Genomic DNA, 19,880 nt, shown 5'->3' on the forward strand with positions numbered 1-19,880 from the left:
TTCCAATTCTTTCCTCGGTCTTATTTTCGTCTGATTTTCTTTCCTAGTCCTTCCCAGGTCTATACCAATTCTTTCCCAGTTTTTTCCATTTTTTCCTAATTCTGTCCAATTTTTATTTCATTTTGTCCAAGTTCTTTCGAAGGGTTTTTTTTTTATATTTTTCCCAATTCTTTCCTTGTTGTTTTCCAATTTTCCCCACTTCTTTCCCAGTTCTTTAACATTTTTTCCCAATTCTTTCCCAGCTTTTTCCCCCATATTTTCCTCATTCTTTCCCAGTTTTATTTCCATTTTCCCCAATTCTGTCCCAGTTATGTTCCATTTCTTCCCAGTTCTTTCCCAGTTTTTTCCAAATTTTCCCATTCATAATTTCTTCCCATTTTCTCCCAATTCTTTCCTAGTTTCTCTCCAAATTTTCCTAATTCATTCACAGCTTTTTCCCGTTTTTTCCTGTTTTTCCATTTGTTCCCATTTTTCCCTATTCTTTCACAGCTTTTTCCCAATTTTTCCCAATTATTTTCAAGTTTTTTTCCCTATTGTTTCCCCAATTTTTTCCTCGATCCCCATTATCCTCTTATTTCCTTCCCCAGTTCCCCCCCCCCTCCCCCTCACCCCTTCGGCCACCCGAGAGCAACGAGAGAAAAGACGTCTTGTCTGCAATCAAGGGGTTCCTGGAGGACTCTCTCTCTCTCTCTCTCTCTCTCTCTCTCTCTCTCCCCGGCCCGGGGCCCTGTATTTTAGAAGCTGTAGCTGAAGAAGGTCCTCCTCGGAGGGGAGGCGGTGGTTGGTGGGGCGTCGCCCTTTGGGGATTCGGGCTGAAGATCCTACTTCTTCTTCTTCTCCTTCTTCTTCTTCTTCGCACACCCAAGGCCTCTTGGCATCCTTCGTTAAGGGGACTTCAGTCCCATTCTTGCACGTTAAAGATACCGTACTTGTGTGCGGCTCGGCGGGAGGGGAAGGCTTTAAGAGAGCTAGCTCTCTCTCTCTCTCTCTCTCTCTCTCTCTCTCTCTCTCTGCGTGTTCGCACCAATTTAATGATACATTTCCATTCGCGATGTGGTGCATGATATTTGTGTCCTTCGCCCTTCCCCCTCCCCTCCCCCCCCCCCCCCGTTCTCCTCCCCTGGGGGTTGGACAGGGTGTTGATTACAGACCTACCCACCCTCCTCCTCCTACCTTCCTCCGGGGGGTGTTGGGGGGTTGGGGGGGGGTTATGGGCAGGTGTTGATTACGGACGATGATATTAAAAAAAACAAAAAAAACATGGACGTCACATTAAATGATACCGAGTATCGCTGGCGTTTCGGGTAAAGCTGATATTCCCTTTCGAAGAACCTAATGAAGATGTGCGATTGTGTGCGCCTCTCTCTCTCTCTCTCTCGCTCTCTCTCTCTCTCTCTCTCTCGCTCTCTCGCTCTCTCTCTCTCTCTCTCTCTTTTGGACAAACGCCATTTGGAAATATGAAATTAACCCGTTTGTGTTTTATGTTTTATGTCCTTTGTTCAGGAGAAAGTTTGTGTATTCGTTATTGCACAAAAAAGATAAAAACAATCTCTCTCTCTCTCTTTTGAAACGAGGGAATTGCAGATTTGGAGAAAAATGTTACTACAAACATCCTAAGGTATGTCACAACTATGAAATATATGGTAAATGTGCATACCTAGATGGCTATGGGGATGATTGCAGAGATCTACATCCAAAAATATGCAAAAACCTAAAAGAAGGAAAAGGATGTAAGTTCGACAAAAAATGTAAATATATGCACCCTGTAGCCATGAATCATAATCAAATCAATAATTAATCAAGTAATAAAATCCAAAATAAGAAAGAAACAAATAAAGAGAGGAATAAAGAATATCAGGTAAAAGAAAAAAGCAAGCCATCAACGAGATATGCAGAGATGTCAGCAAAAAATTTCAAAGCATCAGCTCCAAGATTCTACTCAAGAGATAATAACTGTATTTATTATGCAAGAGGATATTGCAGATACGGAGAAAATTGCAGATTCAGGCACAAAATGAATAATTATGATGAAGGAAGATAAATATTATGGTAAAGTTGGATTTTTTAATGTCAGAATTTCTGGAAATGAAAAAAAGAACAACATACCAGAACAGGAAAGAGACATGGGAAAATCCTTATTATTACCAATATTAAATGAAGGAGAAAACACGCAAACCATCATAGTGATGAATGCGCAGGGTTTAGTTACGAGTAACTCAAAAAGAAAAATAGAGTACTTAGAAGAACTAACCCAAATTGAAAAGAAAAAAGATATAATGAATATAAGTGAAACCTGGTATTCCCAAGAGACTGGGAATGATGATCAAATAAAAGGGTTCCAAACTTATAGATCAGATAGAAAAAATAGGAATCAAGGGGGAACCGCAATATATGGGAAAGACAAAAAACAAGAAAAAATATATGAGAAATATAGTAACTCAGAATGTGAACTAATAGCGGTAGAATTTGAATCTGAAAAATTAATGAACATAGTAATATATAGACCTCCTAATACTAAAGAGTTTGACTTAATAATAGAAAAATTGGATGATATATGTAGAAATCACAAGGACTGGACTATTCTCCTATCTGGAGACTTCAACTTTCCTTTCGTAGACTGGAAAGAACGAATAGGAGATTGTGGATGTACTTATACATATAAAAAAGAGAGTAATAGTAGTGCAGAAGATAAGAGGCAATTCGAAAAGCTATTAGATATGCTACTAGAATACAACATTCAACAAATAAATCACCTGCCAACAAGAAAGGAAAATACTTTAGACCTAGTATTTGTGAACGAGATGAATTATGTTAAAGAAATAATAGTTTATAATGCGAGTATTTCAGACCATAATGTCATAGAATTAACAGTCCATTCCAAAGCAAGTGAAAACCGAGATAAGCAAGAAATGAAAAAGTGGGAAGGATATGGAAAATACAACTTCTACAGTAAAAATATAAAATAGTCAGAAATAAATGAAGAATTAAACAAAGATTGGGATAACATTTTCGTAAGTGATGACATAAGGGTAAATACGGAGATATTATATAAAATATTAGAGAAAATAGTGGATAAATATATACCGAAGAAGAAAAGTAAACATCAGTCATGCATACCAAGAGACAGAAGGATCTTGTTCCAGAAAATCAGAAAGTGGAAAAAAGGTCTTGCAAAAGAAAAAAATGCATGGAAAGTAATAGAACTAAAAAGTAAGATAGAAAATGCAGAACAAAAGATTATACAATCAAAAGAAAATGAAAAAAGGGACTTGGAAGAAAAAACCCTAATAAATATCAAGCAAAACCCCAAACTATTATACTCATACGCGAAAAAGATGAATAAAAGAAGAATAGAAATTGGCCCTCTAAGAATTGAAGGGAGATTAACGAATGAAAAAAAGGAAATTTGCAACATATTGGCAGAACGATATAAGAGAGAATTCACCCCTAGAATAGATAATGAAGATAATGATATAGAAGTAAGGGATGAAAATAGTGAATATTTAGCTGACATAGATATTAATGAGGCTGATATTGTGCAGGCTTTTAATGAAATTAAAAATGGAGCTGCTGCAGGGCCCGATGGAGTGCCTGCTATTTTGTTAAAGAAAGTACTTCATTCTATCGCAAAGCCACTTGCAATATTATTAAGACAAAGTGTAGATACAGGCAAGATTTATGATGAGCAACATTAGCATATATTACCCCTACTTTCAAAAGTGGATCAAGACTAGAGGCAAGTAATTATAGGCCTGTGAGTCTAACATCACATATTATGAAAGTGTATGAAAGGGTAATGAAGAAAAATATTATGAAACATTTAATAAAAAATAATTTGTTTAATAAAGGACAACATGGTTTCGTACCCGGAAAAAGAACACAAACCCAACTGTTAGTCCACCGTGAGAACATATTCAAAAATATGAAAAGCGGAAATGAAACAGATGTGGTTTATCTAGACTTTGCAAAAGCTTTTGACAAAGTAGACCATAATATATTAGCGAAGAAAATTAGAAAACACAATATCGTGGATAAAGTAGGAAGATGGTTAAAAGAATTTTTACACAACAGAAAACAGATAGTTATTGCAAACGACGAGAAATCGGATGAAGCCAAGGTAATATCCGGTGTGCCACAAGGTACGTGTAGCTGCAATACTGTTTGTTATTATGATTGAAGACATAGACAGTAATGTTAAGGATTCGGTAGTGAGTAGTTTCGCAGATGACACAAGAATAAGTAGAGAAATTACTTGTGATGAAGATAGGAACGCTCTACAAAGAGACCTTAACAAAGTATATGATTGGGCAGAGGTAAATAGGATGGTATTTAACTCTGATAAATTTGAATCAATAAATTATGGAGACAGAGAAAGAAAGCTATATGCATATAAGGGACCTAATAATGAGACAATCACAAATAAGGAAGCAGTTAAAGACCTTGGTGTGATGATGAATAGGAACATGTTATGCAATGATCAAATAGCAATTCTGTTGGCAAAATGTAAAGCAAAAATGGGAATGTTGTTACGGCACTTCAAAACAAGAAAAGCTGAACACATGATTATGCTTTATAAAACATATGTTCGTAGTCCACTTGAATATTGCAATATGATATGGTACCCACACTATCAAAAGGATATTGCACAAATAGAGAGTGTACAAAGGTCCTTTACAGCTAGAATAGAAGAAGTTAAAGACCTTGACTACTGGGAAAGATTACAATCCTTAAAATTATATAGTCTAGAAAGGAGAAGAGAACGCTACATGATAATTCAGGCATGGAAACAGATAGAAGGAATAGCAGAAAATATCATGGAACTAAAAATATCAGAAAGAGCAAGCAGAGGTAGATTAATAGTGCCCAAAACTATACCAGGAAAAATAATGAAAGCACACAGGACATTAATCCACTACGCACCAGCATCGATAATGCAGCGTCTATTCAATGCGTTGCCAGCTCATCTGAGGAATATATCAGGAGTGAGCGTAGATGTGTTTAAGAATAAGCTCGACAAATATCTAAACTGCATCCCAGACCATCCAAGATTGGAAGATGCAAAATATACCGGAAGATGTACTAACAACTCTCTGGTAGACATTAGAGGTGCCTCACACTGAGGGACCTGGGGCAACCCGAACGAACTGTAAGGTCTGTAAGGTCTCTCTTTTGGAAACTGCCTTCTCTTGACAAACAAATGATTGACTTTCTTTTCTCAATGAGATTAGTGAGCACACGATGTGTCCTCTGGTGGACTGATAAGTCTTTGAGACATCCTCATCCTTATATCTCTCTCTCTCTCTCTCTCTCTCTCTCTCTCTCTCTCTCTCTCTCTCTCTCTCGTTTGGAAACTGCCTTCTCTTGACAAACAAATGATTAGTTTTTTTTCTCAATGAAGTATCTGTGAAAAGTAAAACCTGCTCCTAGAGATAAGTGAGCACACGATGTCTCCTCCTCGGATGGACTGATAAGTCTTCGAGACATCCTCATCCTTGTAACTCCCTTGTAAAACCTCTAAAACGTTTCTCTTTCGTTTCAGACCCGCAAGCGATGGTGACGTAGGTATCACGTGACTATGGACGTGACGTCACCACCTGATGGCAATAATACTATGGTTCCTCCTGCTATACTTCTTCAAGGTGAGTGAGTCTCAGTCTTCTGAAAGGTTTTTTTTTTTTATGGTCCCACGTAGTTGAAGTAGATTATAGATTATGAATGTAATATAGATAATAGTTATAAAACCTTCATTAAAATATCTTTCAACTACTAACTTTCTGGTCCTATTTTGTGTAGGAATGATTTATTAGGTAGTTTTGCCTCTGAAATACTGATTTTCTAGACTAACTTCTGTTTCTACCCAACCAGGATAATATTATTATTAATATTTACCCCTTGACTATCTTTTCCACTGTCTACTCACTGTATATATCTTTAGCTCCTATTCTAGATGCAGGAGAGCAGAATGCAACGCTTTTTGTCATTATTAATATATTGGAAAATGTCATTATTATGCCTATGCTTATAAACCTCTCCACATTTTGTCAGTCTAATTTCTTGACATCAACACTCCTTGTAATGTTGATGAGAGTTTGTTTTCTTTGTAAAAGTGTATGTGTGTGTGTGTACTTTATCCTGTATTATGTGTAATGGTACTGAAATAGAATATAGCATCTATTGTCAATAATTTTTTATATAATATTTGGCTATCAGCTTTAAGAATTTTTTTAAATATCGTATCTGTAGTCATTCAAGTTCTCTAATTTTTTGCCAGCAACTTTTATTAAAAATAATTTCATTGATTTTCTACCTAGTTCAATTTATCTATTTAAAAATCATAAGATTATTTTACATTATCCATATAATTCAATCATTGTAATCATTTTATAGAAGTGCTTCACTTACAATTATAGTTAAGATCATATGTAAATAGAAATTATAATTATGTAATTTTTTAAATATTTTATATATAGAACAGCTGCACTTAGAATTATAGTTAAGATCATTTGTAAATAGAAATTATAGTTATGCAGTTTTTTAAACATTTTTATATATAGAACAGATGCACTTAAAATTATAGTTAAGATCATATGTAAATAGAAATTATAGTTGTGAAATTTTTTAAACATTTTATATTTATTGAGGAGCTCCACTTAGAATTATAGTCAAGATCATTTGTAAACAAAAAATTATAGTAATGTAATTTTTAAACATTTTATCTTATAGTTAAGATCATATGTAAACAAAAAATTATAGTTATGTCATTTTTGAAACATTTTATATACATATAGTACAGCTGCACTTAAAAGTATAGTTAAGACCCAACATTTATCAAGTATCGATTGACTCCTTATGTTCAAATGATAATGTCTTCCTTCCATCATCTTATTCCTTCTTTTATAGATGCGGTGACGGTGACCCCGACAAGCTCCCTGGACGAGGAAACCCTGAGGCGCCAGAAAGAACTGGAGGTAAGGAGGGAAATAGGCCGGCGGGGATTGGCAACCCGAGAGTCATCAATGGAAAAATATTGATAGGTCACAGATGATGAATGATAAATAATAAAGAAAGGGTTGAAAATAGAGAAAGGGTGTGCGTATCACACCTCTTCTCCTCCTCCTCCTCCTCCTCCCCAAGGGATCCCTCCTCCTCCTCAACCTCTTCCTCCCCAAGGGATCCCTTCTCTCCTCCTCCTCCTCCTACCCTCAACCTCTTCCTCCTCAGGGGACCCTTCTAACTTCTCTCCTCCTCCTCTCCTCCTCCTACCTCCTCCTCCTCCTTCCCCTCCCCAAGGGACCTCCCTTCCTCTTCCTCCCAAGGGGATCCCTTCCTCCTCAATCTCCTTCCTCCTCATCTTAGGGGATCCCTCCTCCTCTCCCCTCCTCCGGGGATCCCTTCCTCCTCCTCCTCCTCCCGGGGATCCCTTCTTTCCTCCTCCCCAGGGGATCCCTTCCCTCCTCCTACTCCTCAACCTCTTCCTCCCCAGGATATTCCTCGTCCTCCTCCTCCTCAGAATATTACAGTGCCCATTAGGAAAAAAAGTAACAGAAGGTATAATAGGAAATACTGACAGCGTAGACCACTTATTATGAATAGAAAAAAAGATAAATGAACGTGTTAATGAATAGGTAGATAAAAATAGAATCAAAACAGAAAAGCCTCTCGAAATTTCACACCCAAAATGGAAGAAGAAGAAGAGGAACCACTACTAACCGAGAGGGGAGAACATCAAAATCACCAACCACAACAACACGATAGACAAAACAGAAGGCGGTGATCCGTTCGTAAAATGGAGAGTGGTCAAGAAAACAGGAGGAGAACGGAGGCTAGAAGAAGAAGAAGAAGAAGAAGAAGAAAGAAGAAGAGAAGAAGAAGAAGAAGAACAGGAAGAGAAGAAGAAGAAGAAGAAGAAGAAGAAGAGAAGAAGAAGAAGAGGAAGAAGAAAAAGAAGAAATCCTTCATTTATTTCGTCAGTGACCTCAGTAACGTCATTTGATGGATCATTATCCTGATAATATTATAGATTCGTCAATGCATCAGACAAGTTGTATTACGTAGAGGTCATGTTTACGTGGGCCGATCTGAGCTCTGCCTTCTCTGACCCCTACAGGGTTGGGACGATGGTGTGGGTGGGGGCTGGGGGTTAGTGGGAGAAATAACTGTGACTCATGTACCTGGTAGTTAACTGGCTGATGGGCTGTAATTTATTATATATATCTATATATATATATATTATATATATATATATATATATATATATATATATCTATATATATATATATATATATATATAATAATAATTAATATATATATATATATATATGGGGTGTGTGTGGTATGTGTGGTGTGGTGTTGTGTGTGTCGGGTGTGTGACGTGTTAAAAACAAAAAAAACAATTATTTTAATCGAATGCATTTATTAGAATGTAAGAAATCTCTCTCTCTCTCTCTCTCTCTCTCTCTCTCTCTCTCTCTCTCTCTCTCTATAAAAGGTATAAACACTACTCACGTGATACCTTATCATTTATGCAAAATGTTTCCACGAAACAGGTTTCAATATGCATTTACATTTACCTGAAAAAAAGGACAATTTCCTCAGAGAGAGAGAGAGAGAAGAGAGAGACGAGAGAGAGAGAGAGAGAGAGAGAGGACAAACACAATTGAAATAGAGTCGTTTGAAAGCAACGAATTTCATTTCATTAAAACCCTAATTATCCAAAGAGGAGCGGAAGGACTAATCCAATTAACTGAAAGGTACGATGTTATGCTATTCCATGATATGTGCGAATGGGGTTGGGGAGGAGGCGTAGGGGGGGGGTGGTGGGGGGAGTATGTGATGCAAGGACCTGTTAGTAGGGTGAAAGGGAAAAGTTGTATAAGTGACTTGCAACCCCTCCTCTCTTTCCTTTTAACGTACCTCCGTTCATATTCTCTCTCTCTTCCATCTTACTTTCCTGATATGCCTTTCAAACCTTTCCACTCTCAATTTCCCTTTCAGCGATGACTGACCTCGTCGTAGGTGGTCCCAGCGCTTTTCCTTTGGCCTAAATTCTATGTTCCGGTTCCAATTAGAAGCACGACTTCATCAAGAAGATCATCCTCGCCCGAAAAGAAGTCCTTAATCTGACCTCTGGCGGAGGCCTCCCCTCCCGTAGACGAGGAGTGAAAGCTTAGGCCTTAAAGGAGTGAGACGGGAGGCGGAGTGGAATTTTGAGAAGGGGTCCTATGTATGAGGTCCCTTCCGGGACGCCCCATTCAAGAGGTTCACTGGTGTCCTGTGTACGAGGTCTCTTCCGGGACGGCCCACTCAAGAGGTTCACCGGGGTCCTATGTACGAGGTCCCTACCGGGACTCCCCATTCAAGACGTTCACCGCAATTCTGCGACAGCTGGTTTCGAGTGTATTAACCAGCCGCCATAACTCCGTTTAAATGAGCCGCAGTAAAGAGCAATAATTGCGAGAATTCGGGGCCCAATCTGTGGGGCCGGACTTACGCCAGATTACGGGGAGTCGTCGCGGTTATGGTCTCATTTCTCGCTCATTTTCGGGAAATGAATTTGGGATTTGTCCGTTGTTGCGAGCGTGATTGGTTCTGGGGAATCTCTTGGCGCTCATGTCTGTGTGTGTGTTTACTCTCTGTCCTCACTTCCCCGGTTATTCTAAATTATTTTTCGACTTTCTTATCCTTTGTTTCTGTCCATTTTTTGTTTCTTGGCATCTCCCATCACTCGAGTGTTTTTCTTCTCTCTCCCTGTCTTATTTCCCTGGTTATCATAGAATATCTCCGACCTTCTTAAATACTTTATTTACGTTGATATTTTAGTCAGATTTTTATCAATTTGGTCTCTGCAACTTCTTCCAGCAGTGCCTATCTTTCAGAAAGTGTGAATGTTTGGAAAATACAATTATAAGTAATGTCATTTTTCATCTTCTCGTGAGATTTAGATGAAGGATACATAGCAGGTCTCAGCTCATTTTATATGCATATGTATATAGTTATATTTACTGTATCGTTCTTTCCTTGCAATGCTTATAAGGCGAACATTAATATACCTTAATTTTTGTGGTGTATTCTAGGATATTATTTACTGATAGGGGAGGTAGTTTCCAAAATAGGGGGCGATGACTTGAAATTGAGCTTCCGAAGGATAGAAGGTGTTCATTTGAAAGGAGCAACAGAAGGTAACAGAAATGACAGGAAGAAGAAAACTCAGATGTTACGTAGCAACTCGAGGAAACTGGAGTGGCCTCAAATAATTAACTTTGACAACGAGACACATCCAGAACACTCGCCTCAATTTGCATATGAACGCTGGTGCCCTTAAAAACAAAACAATGTCGTTCTAACTTTCAGCTGTTCCCCAGCTTTTCATTAAATTTATGCAACTGATATGAGAGACATACACAGACACGGAAATGAACTGGTAATGTAATTGTGTTTACATATAAACATCTGATGTAATTTTAGCACATTGGCTGCGTGAAGTCGTTACTTACCCATGGTCATCTTTTTGGCTGATATGGTCATAAAGATAAAAGCATGATTCTAGTGCTCACACACACACACACACAGAGGGTTCGGTGAGGCGTCAGTTTTAGGTAGAGTATGTGAGAACGACGGAGTATATATAAGGTCAGGGGTCAAGTCAGACTGAACGTTACAAGGTCGTGGGAAGGCCCTTTAGGAAGTCCAGAAAGTGGGATTTTGTTTTGAACTGCCGAAATGCAAAGGACTCGTACAGAAGGACGAAATCGTTTCTGTCGTTTGCATATGTGCGTGTGTGTGTGTGTGCAAGCAGGTGTAAGTGAATGTGTTGGTGAGTCCTAATATTGAATTATGTGTTTTAGTAACGTTTTAAATCACCCAACAGCCTCAATACAAAGTTAATTATGTATTGAGTAGGCCTCAGTAACTTTACCCATAAAATTACATTTCAGCATTAAATTAGAAAAACTTTTTTTTTTCAGATCTACTAATTAACCTGTTCCGAAGCTGTCACACAATCGTATGCAGTCTCCGGTGAATTATTCCTTTTATGATAACTTGACATTTCCCCTGTTGTGCAGACAGACGCCATCGGGAAAAGCTAAACCGAATACCGTTTCACTTTTATCCAAACTCATTGCCGTGACTCAAACCATTGATAGATTACCATTTCAAAGCCCTTTGCCACCATTTGTGTTTATGTAAAATCCTGCTTTGACTGGCGTAGAGCAACTTCCAAAGTGAAATCTGTTTCATGTATTTGTTTTGAACGTGTTTGATGTAGTGTTTACTGATCAGTTTCCACACAGGACAGTTTGGGGGAAAAGTTTTTCATTCGCGGGTCAAACCATCTGTATAAACACGGCCACTTCCTTTATCCTTATTCAGAAAGTGAAACAATTGCCGCTCACTGAGTACATCTGAACTTAACCTAACCTAACCTAGGCTGGGGCATCCAACCTCAACAAGGCAGGCGTCGGTGTTAGCCTTCAATTGCCGCTCATTGAATACATCTTAACCTAACCTAACCTAGGCTGGGGCATCCAACCTCAACAAGCCAGGCGTCGGTGTTAGCCCATAGACTCCTTATTAATATATTGATATATGATTAGTAAGACTAGTAGCTGGGTTAGGAGTAAACAGGTAAATGGGGTCATATGTTGTCATTTAACTGAAATTTAATTCTTCATGGCCATCTTCTACTTCAAGCGAGGGCTCACGCTGACATAAGGCCTACTTAATCTAAACTAATCTGTTTAACTGACCTTGACATGTTAAATGCATTTTTTTGTAACGTTCAAAGAGAAATAACCTTCCCTAAGATTAAGTTTGTGGCATGATGGCTAAGGTTTTTCGGTAAGGTTTCCTGATCTAATTATCTGATTGTCTCTGGACATAACTGATTGCTTTTCTTGACCTAACCGATTGCCAAACAGTAAAAGAGCGCCTCAGTTATTATTTCCTTACCAGTTGGTCGGAGTATCTGAAAACTTACACAATTAAATTCCTATTACTGTCAGTGATGGATTTAGCCTTTTGCATCCAAACAAATGAAGTCTTTTAGAGTCTGACATTTAGCCTGAACCTCCAGTCTTGACATTCTTGGTAATGTTTTTCAGCAACAGTTGACCTTCTAAAAGTTGCACATATGTGCACCCGTTATTCCCAAACGTACCTTTGGTGTTTATTCGACCTTCTGAAACAGATAGATCTAATGAGGCTATTCTCTCAAGGCATAAGTTTAGTGGCTGTTGCGGTATGGTTATTGGTGAGGCAGTCTGCAGAGGCATCTGGGAAATTTGTCTCTTATGATCATTTGCTTTCAAGTTTAGCGAAACGTCCAAAATCCAGGACTCATTACATTTCCTTTATGTACTACGTATTCCCAGCTTTCTGCGATCATTAGCACTTTTTCTTTAGCTTTCATTGTTATTGCCACGGTTGTTCCTGGGCAAAGAACCGAGAGTCACACGTTCCCCTCTTGCAGGAGTTCTACTCGACCTATGACGTGTGGACGGGCATCCGGACTGCCATCACCCTGGCTCTCTTCTTCATCTTCACAGTCACTCTCATCCTCTACAAGAGCAAGTGCAAGCCCCGTCGCAAGTACGAACTCTACCCGAGCCTTGAGGACATGCCAGGACGACCCTTGGACTACTGCGACTATTGGTGCGCCTCCCCGGTCAGGTGGGTACTACTCTTCCGGTTGACGGCAAGAAGAGGAAGAGGAAGAATTTCTCTGGGTGAATGGGAAACTGGTAACAATATATATATATATATATATATATAATATATATATATATATATATATATGTATATAGTATATGTATATGTATACAGGGTGTCCCATAAGTAACTGGACACTTACTTGTGCATAGTATAATTAATTTAATATCACATTTCTCTTCAATTTTTTTTAGAATAAGTTTACTTATTCATTGTGCTATTCTTAGATGAATGCTACTCACCATTCGCTATGCTTTATTCATTGCCCCGTAGCTTATGCACAATGAATATGTAAAATTATTCAAAAAAGTACAAAAGAAATATGATATTAAATTAAATTTTACTATATAAAACTAAGTGCCCGGTTACTTATGGGACACCTGTATGTATACTGTATGTATACATAAAGGGAGAGGTACAGAAAACGATGCTGCCACAGGAAGTATTCTTTTCAAAATCTTAGAGCTTATTTTCACTCAAGTCTTTTTACCTACAATTCCAAATTCAGAATGAAATTTTCAGCATGCCTTTTTTTTAAAAACCATTCTTTGTGTCTTGTTTATTTTGGCCATGCTATTTCAAAGTGGTTCATTTTGGATTGTTATATGACATTATTTGCTTGAATTTCTTTCTCAGTTTATTTTTTTCATCTTACGTGTCAGGTTCTGACAAAGCCGTTATAATTCTTGGTCATTACCCCCATGGAGGGTTAACTGAGTGTCCTGCCCCCCCATAGGTTATTTATGCAAGCCCCATTTCATTACAGAATATATGTGTGTCTTTATCTCTTTTAAGTGTTTCTAGACGATATCAAGTTTCTTGGAGAGTCTTTCAGAGCACAGCCAAATGCAAGACGAATAAACCATTTCTATATCTGCCTGTCCGTCTTTCTGCCTATCTACCTGTTTAACTAGTTTTCCGAATTATATATGTATCCATCTCTTTGTTTATCTGTTTATTCCCTCAGTCTCCTCTCTTTTCTATGGTTCCAAGTCTTGTTCTGTACTGTTTCTAAATGTGTTTGTTTACCCTCTTCTCTCTCTCTCTCTCCTCTTCTCTAAAACCTAATCTTGAGAATTAGTGGTTTTTCATATTATTCCGTTGTTGCTATTATGCAGCTCTTTTATATAAGACATTTGTTGCGCCTGCATTTGTATAAAAAAAAATGGGTTCTTTGTAGGTGATTCAACTCGTGTACTCTCAAAGTCACAAGGAAAAGTAAGACAGTGTTCAATGTTCCAGTAACGTGAAAAGTAATATGCTGCTGTTAGCTGATATCACATTTAAATTACATTTACTCTCTGGTCATTTAGGAAAAGGGGGTCCATGAAACCACGAAAGCTCAGTAAGTGTTGCAGAATGGAGAGAGAAGTTAATGTTATAAATTAGATCAATATCCCGTTGTATTTTTGAAATGTATTAAAAACGTTACAATTCACTAGTTTCAAGACCAAAAGATCCCCCCCCCCACCCCCACCCCCTTCGGGTAATTGCAGTATAAATCAATAAAAGAAAGAAAGTTACAAATGTAAAGAGAGGAAAAAAGTTAATGTTATACTTTATACAGTTGTTAGGAACCTAAGTAAATTTTGATAGGTCGATTTTGAATGGTATCAAATCAGGCCAGATATCATAAGACTAATATTGGTTATTTTTATTTTGACACGTGGCGTGGCCTTCACAGATATGAACTAAAGTAATATGAGAAGTACCTTCAACCCAGTGAAACCCTCAAAATAAAGTTGATATAATATTTTTCTGACGAAAATACTCGATACCGACTCTCAGTTTCCTGCTAGTTGTATTTTTATATCTATATGTTAGTTGTTCCCTTACACAGCAGCTGCACTCATTATCATTACAGTTGAGTACATCTTACTGAACTGTAGTATGCAAACAAGGAAAATTTACTCTGAAATTTTTGAAGAGAGTTATAGTAATAAGCAGCGAGAGAGAAGGTTCCATTTTTCCTGAGATCATTCTCACGAAGAGCTGAAAACTAAATCTCAAAAAGTCAAGCCTTGGGAAAGTGGCCTAGGCGTAACAGAGGGGACTGACTACTTATTTTGTTAGTTGTATCCAGACTATCACTGGTTTTCCCCCCATTTCCACGTTTTCCTTTTGTTTGTTTTTTTTATTCCGGCAGTAATGAAACAGGGCGTAAGAGCACGGTGGACTCTTTGGGTGGGTACTGCGGCCATAGACGAGTCGAGTCCGGGTCGGCCCCTTTGCCGACTAAAAGGACCGTCGGATCCTACTCCAGCCTCAACAACTCCTTCCGGTAAGGGTCAGGCAGGCTCTCGACGTCGATGCTGCTAAGAACATAGCGGAAAACCTTTTTCTCTCTCTCTCTTGCTAGCGAACAAACAGAAGACAAAACCCCCTCCGCCGTCGTGGGGCGTCCGCACGACCCATTTAAGATAGGTCGGCCAGACTATGACGTCACGCGGGCCCATCATGGGCAGGACCCACTCACTCCTGGTTGGTTGGTACAACAGAACGTTCGACCATCCTTCTTCGTCTTTGCATCGGTAGTTTCAGTTAATGGTAGTCTGTCGGTAACCTAATTATTTACCAGTGTCAGTTATTTTTTTATAAGTTACACCCCCATGTGTCAAAACTGTAACTTACAGTTTTGATATATGAGGTTGTATCTTTAGAAACAAAATAACTGACACTGATAAATATTTAAGTTACCGCTAGACTACCATTAAAGAAGATTAATACAAAACAAACTACCAATACAAAGACAAAGGATGGTCAAATGTACCGTTGTAACGACAGTCCAGTAGTGGGTCCTGCCTGTGATGAACCCGCATGACATCATTGTCTGGGCGACCTATCTTAGTGGGTCCAGAGTTTGGTGGGATTCAGTGGCGAATATGGAAGGACAACGCCCTACGTTATGTCCTCTTTTCCCGGCATGTTACACTGGCCCTTACGCTGTCGTAGCTTTGGTGGAGATCAGGAAGAATGGCAATGCATGTCTATGTCTGTCTAACGATGGTAACTTGTCAGGAAGCCTCTTCTTAACTAAGCTCCCTAACACTTTGGCGACTTCTCGCGTCCGCTTTAATTTCGTGCAACTTGATGGTAGACCTGTTACAGAAGTATGAGTTGATTCAGAGGCAGAAAATGCTAATAACTTTGCAAGATATCCAGGTAACCTCTAACCACAAGCCTTGATTAAACATTTCTACGTGCTGAAAGGTATGGAACTGACATTGTCCTTGGTATTGAAATCCTTTTCATCAGGGTTGCTCACTCATATTTGCCCACTAATTGCTATCTTGAAAATACGTGTCAAGAAAGAGTCGTGATATTTAAAGATGCTGTTTGCCAAACGCTCATTAAGACTCCCTTACGTTCTAAAATAACTATTCTAATCAGAGGAGTTGGTTCCGCTAACTGATTTGATGATGACAGGGCTGCCCTGTCCACAAAAATCGATGCTCACAGGCGCATTCTTTTGTGGTGTGTTCCTGTTGAATTCACGTTGACAGAAATCAGTGTTTGTTGTTTGTTTTAGTTGCCTGTCTGTCTTCATGTTTAGTTTAACCCAAGGACTGTAAGTTATTTTTTTAGTTTCATTTTTCTAGCTGTTTAGAAGACCTTTTGTGTTGCCTGTATTTAGAGGACATTTGTGTTGCCTGCTTGCTTGCTTGCTGGTTTGTTGGTGTGTGGTAGTTAGAGAAGTGACAATGAGTAAGTATAGACGCGTGCTTCAGTGTGGTCGGGATCTACTGTGTCTGGTAAGTGGAATAGTGTTCATCAATGTTATAGTGCTCGGTCATTCACTTCACTTATGTTGCCTTCCGTACGTGACAAGCAGCTTCACTAGACAATTACTCGGACGCGTCTCATTTCACTCTACGGCCATGTCATCATTCATACATTTATCTCGTGATAGTTACCCCATCCCGTGTCCACTCCCGTCATGGACTCCCGTGATAGTCACCCGATCCAGTTGTCGGACCTTCCCGTACCCATCCAGTTGCGGACCCTGTCACCCGATCCAGTGGTCCGACCATCGTCCGTGGATCCCAATACAATCCACCCGAATCCAGTGTCGACCTCCTTAAGTGCAGATTCACAGTCATGACAGCTACCCATACGGTGTCCTTCTTTCGTGCAGTTTCCCATGACAATTAACCCCCTCAGTTCGTCCTTTTTTGGTGCATATTCCATGGTGGTTTCCTTTACCCTTCAGGCAGTCCCAGAGCGTTCCCTTGACATTTAACCCAGCCACGCCGTCCTTCTGCCATACAGTTTCCCATCAGGACTAACTTCATATTTCTGGCATATGGATCAAAGGCTTTGTAGTGACGAGCGTATCCAAAAAGTCTGAAGAATTGGAGGAGTGAAGAGGACATTGTGTATTTTACAGTCACATCCGTCCATCAGACGTTTATAGCAACGCCCATTATGACGCAAAGATCCTGAATATCATAACTGCACGCTCATAATACCTATTTAAACAAATGACATGAACCAAAATAAACAAAAGAACGAGGTGTGAAATGAATACCCACCATTTTTTCTTCTGTCCCACCATTCCACTTTTTCCTCCTCTCGCTGGCTATCATCACAGGGACGCGTCTCTCCTCCGCGCCTTGGAGCAGACAAGCGTTCCCTAGCAGACAGTTGAGCAGCAAGCGATCTGCCAATACCACGCAGCCTGTCGGAAGCCGCCTGCGTTATCTTTTCACTCGTGCAAAGCCCCGGGCGTCGTATCACCCCCCTGGGTCCTCGAGAGTCACTCGGAGGGAGGGAAGGGGACCTGGGTGTTTGACGCCAAGGAGCATTTAAGAATTTGCAATATTTTTTTTAAAAGGAGTCGAAATGAACTCCTCTCTTCTGGGCATTCGATTGTTCTGACAGGTCTCTGTCGGGGTTTCTTTCGGAGGGGCAAAGCTGCGTCGTCTCGCCTCGGAAAATACGAAAATGTAAAGTTTGAGCGTTTGTGAGGAATGTTTAAAGAAAATATTGTACGTTTGAATATAAAAGAAAAATAAATGAAACGTGAAATTACTTTGTTTACTTCAAGTCTGACTCGGTACTCATCCATGCCAACTCATTTTTGTGATTTTTACTCCTTCCAGAATTACTCCCAATGATTTTACAAATAATCTCGAGGCAAATGATGTCAATCCTTTTCAGAAATGGTTAAGAATAGATTATATTTGTATAACATTGACATTGGTGTATCACAAATAATAGATTATATTCATATAACATTAACATTGGCATATCACAAATAATAGGTTATATTCGTATCTCATTAACATTGGCGTATCACAAATAATAGATTATATTCATATAACATTAACATTGGTTTATCACTAATAATAAGTTATATTTGTATGACATTAACATTGGTGTATTACTAATAATAGTTTATATTTGTATAATATTAACATTGGCGTATCACTAATAATAGATTATATTTTTATATAACATTAACATTGGTGTATCACGAATAATAGGTTATATTCGTATAACATTGATATTGGTGTATCACAAATAATAGATTATATTTGTATAACATTAAAATTTGTGTATCACTAATGATAGGTTATATTTGTATAACATTAACATTGGCATATCACTAATCATAGATTATATTTTTATATAACATTAACATTGGTGTATCACTAATAATAGGTTATATTTGTATAACATTAACATTGGCGTATCACTAATAATAGATTATATTTTTATAACATTAACATTGGCGTATCACAAATAATAGATTATATACTATAACATTGACATTGGTGTATCTCTAATAATAGGTTATATTCGTATAACATTGACATTGGTGTATCACAAATAATAGATAATATTCATATAACATTAACATTGGTGTATCACTAACAGTAGATAACATTGACGTTGGTGTATCATAAATAATGGATTATATTTGTATTACATTAACATTGGTATATCACCGTAACTTTATAGAGTTTACACTGCCGGGTGTGAGAACGATAAAGTACTACATGCGAGCATGGGCGCAGATCTCCAAAACGAATTACGAAGTCATGAATAATATATTTCCCTCGAATGTTTCTCCTAGGCCTTTGATAATTCGCGTCTCCCATAATAATCGTTCTACAGACAACATTCCGTGCTGGCATAAGGCCAGCGTGATGAAGCGACAGTTGCAAGATAGGCATGTATCTTGCAAGAAAGATGAAACTGAAAGAAAGTTGATTGCAGGTGCCCTCGTTCAACAACCTTACATTTTTTCCTTAAAATTTTTTCCCCAAAGACTTAGAAAGACACGACCCCTGGACTGTACCTACTGTTTCATGTAAGGTTTGGTTGATAGATGATACTTTAGAAGTAACTGTTGTTCAAATTTATGGTAGATTTATCATTGTTAAACTCTGAATCAAGCAGTTTGATTGGTCTCTTTGTAAGTAGGCACTTACTTTGTTGGAGAGATAAAGAAATACGTCTACTTGACTGACATATCCTCGTAGTGATGAGTTTTTGCAACTGTAGAATCTGTTTTTATCTCTTTTTCTTGTCTTAGTTGATGATAAATAATGGTAGTATTAGATAAGTAGGTACGAGCAGCAGTAAACAGTAAACATTGATCGTTTATTGTAAAAAATAAAAGTGATTTTTCATTGGTATATGTTTGTGTGTGTCGTTTTGTAGAGTGAATTTTATTCACATGAATATGGAGCCGATCTTCGATACATCTTTCTTTCCAAAACCTACATACAACATTTCAGGTTATGTTTTGATAAGCAAAAAAACACATGACTGTTTCTATACATATCATGATATTCAGAACACTATTTTTCCAAATTGAGTTTTACATTTTACTACATTTAATTTTTTCAGTCTTTGGCCAGATTGAGATTTTCATCTTATTAAATTTTATTTTGTTCTAACCCCCGTCAGCAGTTTTGTTGACGCTAATTTTATAGAAATCTGTATAGCATTTTATTCTATTGAGTTACTTCTTTCCTTTAAAATCAATTTATTTACATCATTCTCGTTTTCCTGTGGAACAGATCACATGAAACTTCTGCCATATTTCACTAATCCCGTAGAGGGTCTATTTCCGTCAGTGTACGTCATGCGATGCACTGTAGGCATTACTTAAGGTTCTTTGCCGCGTCCCTAAGGCCCCTAGCTGCAACCCCTTTCATTCC

The 19,880-nt window shown here is 38.3% G+C and overlaps 1 protein-coding gene across 7 annotated transcripts in view; it reads left to right on the plus strand.

Moving 5' to 3' along the window:
- Positions 1 to 19,880, plus strand: part of LOC135202104 (uncharacterized) — a 438,359-nt gene that overhangs the window by 410,877 nt on the left and 7,602 nt on the right. For 6 of the 7 annotated variants that reach the window (XM_064231603.1, XM_064231446.1, XM_064231520.1 and 3 more), the window contains 4 exons: positions 5,540 to 5,639; positions 6,901 to 6,968; positions 12,470 to 12,669; positions 14,855 to 14,989. In XM_064231603.1, coding sequence (XP_064087673.1) covers positions 5,576 to 5,639; positions 6,901 to 6,968; positions 12,470 to 12,669; positions 14,855 to 14,989 — 467 coding nt within the window. In that variant the 5' untranslated portion in view covers positions 5,540 to 5,575. The remainder of the gene's footprint in view (positions 1 to 5,539; positions 5,640 to 6,900; positions 6,969 to 12,469; positions 12,670 to 14,854; positions 14,990 to 19,880) is intronic. The other variant, XM_064231757.1, reaches the window with a different exon arrangement.

Source organism: Macrobrachium nipponense, chromosome 11, assembly GCF_015104395.2.
Source record: "Macrobrachium nipponense isolate FS-2020 chromosome 11, ASM1510439v2, whole genome shotgun sequence".
In the NCBI taxonomy this organism is placed as follows: domain Eukaryota; kingdom Metazoa; phylum Arthropoda; class Malacostraca; order Decapoda; family Palaemonidae; genus Macrobrachium; species Macrobrachium nipponense.